General features: G+C 32.9%; 1 protein-coding gene across 1 annotated transcript; it reads left to right on the forward strand.

Moving 5' to 3' along the window:
* The first annotated feature begins 6,199 nt into the window (after nt 1-6,199).
* Nucleotides 6,200-8,850, forward strand: LOC145066362 (BTB/POZ and MATH domain-containing protein 2-like). Its single transcript, XM_079013594.1, has 4 exons — nt 6,200-6,785; nt 7,451-7,799; nt 8,130-8,406; nt 8,494-8,850. The coding sequence occupies exons 1-4, from the start codon at nt 6,367-6,369 to the stop codon at nt 8,691-8,693; spliced, it is 1,245 nt and encodes a 414-aa protein (XP_078869720.1). The 5' UTR covers nt 6,200-6,366; the 3' UTR covers nt 8,694-8,850.
* The last annotated feature ends 2,084 nt before the right edge of the window (nt 8,851-10,934 follow it).

A 10,934-nucleotide genomic window follows, 5' to 3' on the forward strand; every position in this document is an offset into this window, starting at 1 on the left:
CAACATGATCTTAATCACCTTCATTGATATTGACCTATATGATACAATATTAGAAAAGGAAAAGAAAACGTAAATTAACAATAATAATTATTATTAACCTGTCTTTGTGACATTAATTTTGGGGGCCTTCCGACAGTACAAGCCCTTTTGTTGTGTCCTCCAACCTTACAAATGCTACATTTTTACTTCTTTCAATCTTTGGATACTCTATGATTGTCATTGTTTTGTGTTTGGGTACTCTTCTTTGGTTTTTTTCTTGACTGGTTTTCTGTTGCATCCTTTTTCCTTTTAGTTGTAGGTCTCCCAGGCATAATTCTGTGAACAGGAGGTAAAAGGTGGTGTGTATATAGTTGCTGGCCACAAGTTACTTCTATTCATAGGTGCTAACCTAAACTTGTACGCCTTCATATACATAATTCTACTAAACATTTTGTCCACATATGACTCTACATATATTAAGAAAACTAATGCACGCAATATAATGGACATAACCAATTCCATTAACTTGCCATAACCTATATGGGCAAGTTTTTCTTTCAAGATCTACCTCATAAGCATCTCTAGTTCCTCTTACTTCAAACTGATGTAACCCACAAGGTAATACCTGGTAATGTCTTTGGCGTTTCTTAACCTCATTCAACAACTCTCTAATTTTTGGACAAATTTGATTACCCTATCTTTGCCCCTTCGCTTTCATATTTAACACCTTGTCCATCATATACAACCTCAAATCCTCTAACATAGTGATAATTAGCTTCTTCCTAGCATCCACTATTACAACATTGAAGCTTTTTGACATTCCATTCTCCAGAACAACACAACATCTTCTAGATTAGAAAAAAGCTTTCGACCATGTTTTAGGGTCTTTTCCCATCAAATACTTATGATCACTTGGGTTTATAACTTCAAGCTCTTTCATTGCAACTATAAAATCTTCCTCAGTTGATGCTTTAGAAGCCTTCCAGAATATGGTTTCATAATGGGCACCACTATACCATTTTTTAAGTTTTGGCTAATATGCTTAGCACACTGTATGTGCTCTACATATGGAAGGAGTTCTTTGATAGCCTTATTTAGACTTTGTTAAAAAATGAAAATTTTAGGTAATGAGTATTCAACTATAATGGGATATAGTGTACAAAAAAGTAAATTTCCTTTTGTTGATCAGATATTAGACTGTATCCATATCCTAAATTAAGTCCCAAGTTATCAATGAGTAGATCCAAAAACCACTTCCAATTTTCATTCTCCACAAAACTATTGCCAATGAAATGGGATAAAACTCATTGTTTGCATCCCTTCCAACCCTTTACATGAAAAATAAAGTCTTCGCTTAAGTTTTTTATACATACTTATATAAAAAAATTTAATAAATATTTAAAAAATGCCTTTATACATTTTTATATGTATAAACAATATTTTTATATGGCTAGATAACGTTTTAAATATTTTTATATATGTTTGTGTACAAAATAAATAATATTATGATAGGTATTTTTATTTTAAAATATATAAAATTTGTATTTAGATGTATATATATATATATATATATATATATGTAAATGCGTTTTTATACATATTTATATATAAATACATTATTATTATTTATATATAAATACGTTTTATGGGTATTTATATGTATAAATACGTATAAAAATGTATTTATATATTATAATAATAAAAACACATTTATATATAAATACATATAAAAATGCAATTATCTATTTATATATATACATATAAATCGTTATATATATATATATATATATATATATATATATATATATATATATATATATATATAATAAGCATACAAATATATATTTACACACACTTTTAAAGATGAATAAATACGTATAATTATGTTTATAACTATGTTTTTTATACATATAAAAATATATGTATAAATTCATAGAATAATAATAATAATAATAATAATAATAATAATAATAATAATAATAATAATAATAACTAGTGGAGAAACCCCGCTCTGCGGGGTTCGGTTAAGACCAGAGTTTTATACTTTTATTTATCGGTTATGTATGCGGTTTAGTGATGGTAGGGTAACCCGACTTCTGCTTACCAAAAATGGCCCACTTTGAGCTCTCGATTCCGTCGTACGATAATGGTTTTAAAAACAAATTAGAAAAAAAAATAATAAATTCAAAGTGCAGTACTATTTATTGCATTTATAACCAAAAAATTGAAGAAGTACGAAATGGCAATCTATGTTTGTTTTTTGGTAAAGGAACTAAAAGAAATTGTAAAAAATAGAGCCCAATATTAGCAACATATTTTGGTTTTGGCCTTTATAGTAAACTTGGGTTATTTTAAAAAAATAGAACCCAATTTTATGAAGGCCAAAACTAAAAATATTTAAAGTCTTCTTTTGATATGTTGCTGATATTGTATTCTATTTTTTGTTTTTGATGTTAGATTATTGCTTAAATCTTAACCGTGTTTGCCAACCCAAATCTTGTGCCACTTTCACTTTCCTTTCTGGGGAAGTTTGTTATTGACTTTAAATATTTTCTCTGGTGATTACACTTTATGATTACTTAATCTTCTCTTTTTGTCACTAAATTGTCTTGTTTCTTCTTCACCGTAAGCTTCACCATCGCCGCCAACACTGTCACTGCCACTGCCGTCCACCATTGACTGAAATTCTTCATTATGAATGCAGTCTTCTTCCGATTTCATCTCCCCTAAGGCATCAAAAAGAGAAAGAACATTATTTTTCAACTAAAAAGACTGTAGCTTTGACTATTTTAAAGATCAATCTATCCACCTTTCAAAAGTGAAATTCGGCAAAGAATATTTGGTTTAAGCTAAAGATCAATGATAATTTCAACTTAACAACATAACAAAGTGAACATGGTAAATTGGTTTCAAACGATTTTCGAATATCAAAGAGATCAGGTGGAATTTCCAAATTCAAATTTGACCTCTTATGATATAAGAGATGGAATTATGGTTTCTTGAAGTTCAAATTCAGAAAGAAAAAGAAAAGAGACTACAAAATTCAAGCTCTTTCTGAATATAAAATATGAGAAATGCTAAAGAACTGCATAAAGATGATGCAGAAGACCATTCCTTTTATAAAAGCACAAGAAAATTATATATACAGGTAAGTAACGCATAAAGATGATGCAAAAGGCCATTCCTTTTAAAATAATTGGAACACCTTCAGTCTCATACCATCTTTTTGCTTTCATTATGTTCACTATGTGCCATGCAAATTTGTCCATAGCAGCCTATAATAGTAAAAATAAATACATATAAATATATAAATATATAATCATACCATGACATGATATTTGGAAGAAAATTTCTGACATATTGGATTTGGCGATTCCTGGAACATATTTTAACCAAACAGGAAAACCCCTAAAATTGAAATGAAAGAGAACTGTAACTTATTTGTCAAATTGTCAAAAATTACAAGTAAAGATTTTACTATTTTTGTAAAAAAGTTAATTACCCAAAATTTCATTCCACATAATCAGAAGGACCAATTCTCAGATGAGCATAGACTCCAGCTTGCTTGATTAGCTTAATGAACTTCACCAAATCATAGCTATCTTCGAAATAATACTGGAAAAAAGAAAAAAATATTGAAATTAAAAAAATGATATAGTAAATTAAATTAAATATAATTTTATTTCAATAAATACTTACTTGACCATATATCGGCTTTGAAGAAGGCATGAGGTGTCCACATCTGAATATTAATGAAATTAATGATGTGTTGGCAAGTTAATTCATAACCTGAAAAAAAAAAAAACAAATGTTCCTAACCTTATTTGAATTGGGAAACAATTTGTACAAAGGGATCAAATTGTTGTTTATCCTGCTTAATGTAAATGACAACCAAATCCCTGCCTAATTTAAAAAAAAATGTGAGGTGAACTGATTTTAACAGGGACAGAAGAAAACGTGTTGCTTAAACCAAAAAGAAAAACAATACCTTGAAATGTTCTCATTATATGTCAGCCTAAAATTAGTAGTTGTTTCTTTCCATTTCTTTGAAAGAATCAGGAGCATAATCTAGAAGTGGAGAGTGCCTCCTTCGGCTAATAATAGCAACCAGAACCATCAAAAAAATAACAATTAAATTAAGAAGTACCTTTGCGAGAGAGAGGTGGTAAAAACACACAACAGATCGAACTTTGTGTGAGGATTAACCCCAATTTATAGCTTCGATTTATGATATTACTGTCACCAACCATATGACAGGAATCACAAATGTCAGTTCCAGAAAACTCAAACCTTTATGGTAGGATTATGAGTTTAGATGAAGCTGCAACCAAAAAAAATCCCTAATCTTATAGCTTCAATTTGAGGTCGAAATCACTCGCCCTAACAGTTGAATTTGCAAAAATTTGAGACATACCTATCAAAATTAAGCTTCAATGAATCCATGCTCACCCTCAATGTCTCGATTCCTCTTTCTTATTCCGATTGAACCCTAATCGAATAGAAAACCCCCAGTAGGTTCGATTTTATGGTCTCTGTGTGTTGTCGTAGTAGGAGAGAGAAGCAGTCGACGATGGTAGCCAAAACCACCGATAGCAGCAGAAATATGAAAATCACAGTAAGAAGGAAAGAAGTAGATTAGGTGGGAGAGAGCAGGAACGCAGAGAGATATCACCTGTAGATGTGGAATGAGTGAGGCGTCGATAGCAACGAAGCCGATGAAGGTGGAATCGTCGGGACAATTTCGGTTTACCTTCGGCTTGGATTTTTTCTCACGAATAGCTCCGATTGGAAAAAAGGGGTGTGAGACACCGATTGTAGGTTGGTCTGGATTAGTAAGAGTGAAGGGGGATGAAGCAGAAAAAGAGTGGAACAATCGGGAAGACAAAAACTGGTGGAGGATACAAATGTTGGTTAACCATCACTGTAAGCGACAATCACCAATGAAGATGGTGAGGGTTTACTTAGGGCAAGAAGAACAATTAAAGGGAAAACGGAGATAACAATACGAAGGCCAGTAGATGATGATGGTGGAGGAGCTTTCCAGAGAAACTGATAACCATTGTGATGATGAAGATATCGGGAAAGGTTTATCGATGGGGGCAGGGACCAAATTATGAGAGAAGGCGGTGGAAGCAACTATGTCAGCATCTGATTGGAGAGCAAAGGTGGTGGAACTTGTATCAGAAGCCAAGGGAAAACAACGTGTCGAGTAAAATATAGACAATGAAAAAAAGTCCCAAAATAGAAAATGGACAATTTTTTAACATATATACATTAACAGGGGACCTATTGTGCCAAATCCTTAAAAAATTTACTGTAGTTAAGGCAAGAGAATTTTAATATATATATATATATAATAATAATAATAATAATAATAATAATAATAATAATAATAATAATAATAATAATACCTATTATTTAATTGTTCCAACACAATACACATTAAGTACATTAAGTTAGGAATTAAAATACAAGAATCCATCTAGCTAAGTGGTTAAAGGTGTGCCATGGGAATCGGGAGACATGGGTACGAAACTCTTCTAATCGAAAGGAAAGTTATAAGGGAAAGTGATCATCCCATTTCCCTTCATTTCCTTCCACTTCATTCTTTTAATAAAATTCAGAAACAATAGTTTCTTTTACTTTCTTATTACTTCCACTAATTTCTTTTCTTTTCTCACGTTAAGTTGAACTCGGGAATAAGATGGTCAAAAAATTTATTACTCATGCGTCTCGTGAATTCGACTATTTGAGCTTCAATTTGTGTATATTAATAACATTATTATTATTATTATTATTATATGTTAATAGAGAAATAAATGATGTTTATCAAATCATATCCCAAACTTTTAGAAATTTATATTCATTAAGTAGGCTATTATTTTCTTAAGTATTGTTTAAATATTATTAATATCAACAACAATATATTTATGCAACCACTTGTGTTGTGGTGACTTGGTAAGATATATTGAAGATATTGTGGATAACCTATTGACCAATGTTCAAATTCTGACACCACTCAACCCTTGTGACCATGGAGGTTCGCCTGCAATGACTCCAGGACATGAGACAAAGCTTCATGCTGCGGAGATTAGTCGGTACTTGAAAACTGGCACAGAGAAATTCCCTTTCCCAAAAAAACAATATATTTATGCAATTATGCTAACAATAATGGGTGATTGTAGTTTAATGTGTGTATATGCTATAAGTTTTGCAAAAAAGGGGTTTGATAAAAGTTTGCCCATTTCACAAATATCGAGTTCTTACCAAAACCCTAGTTAAGCGTAATTTCCCAATTCTCGCACACAATATTTCTCACCAAACTTTCTGATCCATTTATCAAATCATCCAAAACACGAAAACTCACAAGATCTGCTCACGAATTTGATGGGCACGATCATCAGAATTTCCAAATCGAAAACCCCAATTCCACGGACATCATTTCCTTCCACCACCAGCTCATCAATCTCCTCAACAGACACCGTAAACGCGTCGCATGAGTTCAAGATCACCGGCTATGAGTCCTCCAAAGGAATGGGTGTGGGAAAGTACATAGCGTCGGAATCTTTCACCGTCGGTGGCCATACGTGGGCGATTTATTTCTATCCCGATGGCAAAAGCCCAGAAGACAATTCAACTTACGTCTCTTTGTTTATAGCGCTAGCCAGCGACGCAACGGATGTTAGAGCTTTGTTCGAATTGTCGTTGATGGATCAGAGCGGGAAAGGAAGGCATAAAGTTCACACGCATTTTGGGAGGGTGTTGGATGCTGGTCCTTACACACTCAAGTATCGTGGAAGCATGTGGTAAGCGTCGCTTCATTCCGATCATTAGTATGCTCTTGTTTATATGATATTACGAGTTATTGGTTGGTACTACTGAAATATATGAAGCTCTGAAACATATCGGACATTTTGTCTTTAATTCTCAACAAGAATAAACCTACCAGGCTACCATAACCATCCAAGTTAATAACTGTGAATCAGAGCAGTAACTCATATTGTTCTTTTATAAAAAGATAATTACAACAATAGAGATATCAAACATGCAATATCTAGTAGTGAACAAGTAACAAGTATTGATCTTGATGCCTTTTCATTGAATGGCTTTTAGTTATGAAGATTTCACTTATAAAATCAAGTCTTAATATGAGTGTTACAAGCTCTGTCAGATCCCACAATTAAGTGTACTCTTTGATATGAAGAATTTGGTAGTTTTTTTTTTGTTTATTTTCTCATATCTAGGATGCTCCTAAGGTCTAGCAATTACAATGTCATAGCATGACTCTGTTTTTATCAACTTATTTGACATACCAGAAGATACTGTAAGCAATGGTAATGATAAATCATAAATATGACATGGATGATTATGGTGAGTTTTGACTGTTATGTATTTATGGTTAGGACAAGGGCATTTACGTCTTTTGCACTGTGGAGCTTATTAACTTAAGAATCCAGTTAATTTCCTGCAGGGGTTACAAGCGTTTTCTTAGAAGGACAGTGTTGGAAACATCAGACTACCTGAAAGATGATTGTCTCCTTGTTAAGTGCACTGTTGGTGTTGTTAAATCATGTACAGAGGGCCCACAGATTTTCAGTATATCTTCACCACCTTCTGATATCAGTCAACATTTTGGTCATCTCTTGGAAAGTGGTGAATTGACGGATTTAACCCTCGAAGTTGATGGGGAAATGTTTCGCGCACACAAGTTGGTTCTTGCTGCACGTTCACCCGTCTTTAAAGCACAACTTTTTGGCCCTATGAAGGACAATAACACCGATTGTATTAAAGTTCAAGAAATCAAAGCTCCTGTTTTTAAGGTTCGTTTTCTACCTTATTTCATGTTGCTTTCATTATATTTTAAAGCTAAATGAAAGCCAATAATCCCACCTTTTTTGGTGCAATTTTTGTCCCATTGACATCACTCCCAATCCCAGTCCAATCAATGCAAAATGCAGTACAACCTGTTCTATCATGTCCTGTCAAAAACAGTACTTCTTGTCAAAAACAGTACTTCTTGTCAAAAGCAGTACAACCTGTTCTGTCTTGTTTGATGTCATGTCTTGCCAAACACCAAACACAGTACAATCTGTTCTGTCCTGTCAAGACTCATGTGTAACAAAAGTGCATGCGATGTGTTTTTTTTACAGGCGTTACTCTATTTCATATATTGGGATAAGGTTCCAGACATGGAAGAATTGATGGGTTTAAGTCAGCAATGGGCTTCCACACTTATGTCCCAACATCTACTTGCAGCAGCCGATCAATATGGAATCGAAAGGCTTCGGTTTCTTTGTGAAACCAAACTTTGTGAAGAAGTTGCCATCAACACTGTCGCCACAACTTTAGCTTTAGCCGAACAACACCATTGCTTTCAACTCAAATCCGTTTGCCTCAAGTTTGTTGCCGAGCCTGAAAACCTCAAAGGTACACATTTCTTCATTTCAAAAAAAAAATAAAATTTCGATTATGTGAAATTGAAAGAAAGGTAATTAATTATTTTTATTTTTGTAGCTGTGATGCAAAGCGATGGATTTGATTACTTGACACAAAGCTGCCCATGTGTCATTACGGAGTTATTGGAATATGTGGCGAGGATTAGAGAACACTCTGTCACTTCGTATGGACGTGGAACTGGAACTGGAACTGGGACAGATGTCAATCTGGATGGAAGTGGCCCTGATGGGAGGCGTGTCAGACAAAGGATATACTAATGAATGAAGTTGACGAGATGTTGATATGATGTATGTACTAATGTACTTTGCCTTTTGTTTATGTTTTGACTTCTTATAACTCGTATTGTAATATCAAATCGTTTGAGATTCTATGATTTAATAACTAATGTGATCGTAGTGTTGTTTGCCTCTCCAAGCTTGATTTATGTTTTGACTTGATCTATAAAATAAACGATTTTTCCTATATGGATTTTGCTCAAACATTGAATGGTTATTCATGGAGCCAATGTTGGAATGTTTTACTAAAATGTGGCTTTAGGACTATTTATGCAATAATTATTTTAATGTTACTATATTTTCATATTGTGACAGGAACTATGCCAATATGACATAAATTGTACCCCATGTTCCATAATTGTGACTTGATGGAAATAACTGAATAATATAAGGGGTACTAAGTACAAATTGAGTTTCCATCAATGTTCCATGGCAAAAACACAATACGGGATTCTCTTTAATATTTCTTGGAGATACGTTCACAAGAACACCAATTAATTATGTGTGCAACTCTTCCGTCAATTGGGGACATCATCATGGGAATCGTGGAAACATAAAAATGAATTCTCAATTTAAACAAGATTATGAACAAAAAATCTTTATTCCCGTCGTCGGAAAACCATTGAAATATGAAAATGAATTCTCAAAACTTTATGACTGTTACATGAAATAGACACCAAAATCAAGTAACTATCTTGATATTATGTTGGAATGTCATGAGAATTGAATATGAAATCATTAAATTTCGATCGAATATGTACCAAAGAAAACTAGTAATAATAACATGGTTCCAAGGGGCAGCGCCTCAAACCTAAACGGATTTCTATAACAAGAAAGACTCCAGCCATGAATTTCCCGCCAAAAACAAGTGGTGACATCATTATGATGTAATAATCAGTTATGTCATATAACCAACTTTCCAATAACCATTTTGATGCCAATATACATATAACCAGTATTAACTACTTTCTTCCATGTATAGAACAAATTGCATGTTCTAGAAAAGGGTTACGTTCTACATACTTAAAATATATTCATCTGATTTTGTATCTCCCAAAATACAAAATAGAAAGGTATTTTTTAAGTTTCAAATTTAAAAGTGGTCTGACTTTTAAATTATCACTCTTGAATCATTTCAAATCAGATTTCATGATACACATACATAAGGGTAGAAATCACAGATTTTGAAAGATTATTGCTATCACAATATTAGAATTTATACAAGTACTTGTTGATATTCTTAAACTCAAAAATATAACATTGTTTACTCAACTCTCTCACGCCCGCATGAACGGGATACCTTCTGTTTTCTTTCCTTGGACTTCTGTCATGGTAATCTCTCATGTCGGATGTGGCGCATCGAATTTTCTCAAGCGTTGTCATAACTTCAGAATTGGTGTGCGACTACATCGAAAAAAACGCCCTCAACGTCGCCGGCCTTTTAATGATTTAGTCTGGTCTGCTAATAATTTTTCAACTGGCCCAAATATTAATAAAAGGCCCAAACGTTTTTTTGGGAGCCACCGATGCATTTTAGGCTATTCACTTAACTACTCTACAATAATCTAGTATTAGGAGTTGAAACTTATGTTTATTAATCTACCATGGGTTATTATATATGTATAATAACAATAATCATAAACTCAAAAAATTGTAGACTAAATTATTAAAAACAAATGGCCACGATATCTTAGATGATTAATCCATCAGTATATCATTTGATTTGGCATTTGAAGTTTAAATAATGCAATTGTATGTAATATTTTAAACAAGGAACTCAAAGACTAATTGTTTGGTAACACATATTCTAATATGCATAAATATTATATTCCTAAAAGGTGATGTATGATATTTATGTGGCGTATTTATTCTTTATATATGTTTGAAACACTTGAGTGTTGGTCATAGCCAATGTGAAGCCAATATTCATGTAGAACCTTAATTTAGTCTATTATTTTCGTGTTATAATAGACTTAATCTTCAACATGCTAATTTCCTCGACGTAGATCTCCATTTAATGGATGATAACTCCTTTAAAGAGGAATTAGCTTCTTACAATAAGCATTATGATGAATCAATGAAATTTGGTTGCCTAATTTTAGGGACCATGTCTTCTAAGCTCCTAAATTGAGAGCCTTGGGACATTCGACATAAATGAGCATCTCAAGGAAATGTTCCAAGAGTAGGCTCGACAAGAAAGGTTCAAGATTGTGAAATACTTTA

Source organism: Lactuca serriola, chromosome 8 (genome assembly GCF_051521515.1).
Source record: "Lactuca serriola cultivar US96UC23 chromosome 8, Lser_US96UC23_V15, whole genome shotgun sequence".
Taxonomy (NCBI): Eukaryota; Viridiplantae; Streptophyta; class Magnoliopsida; order Asterales; family Asteraceae; genus Lactuca; species Lactuca serriola.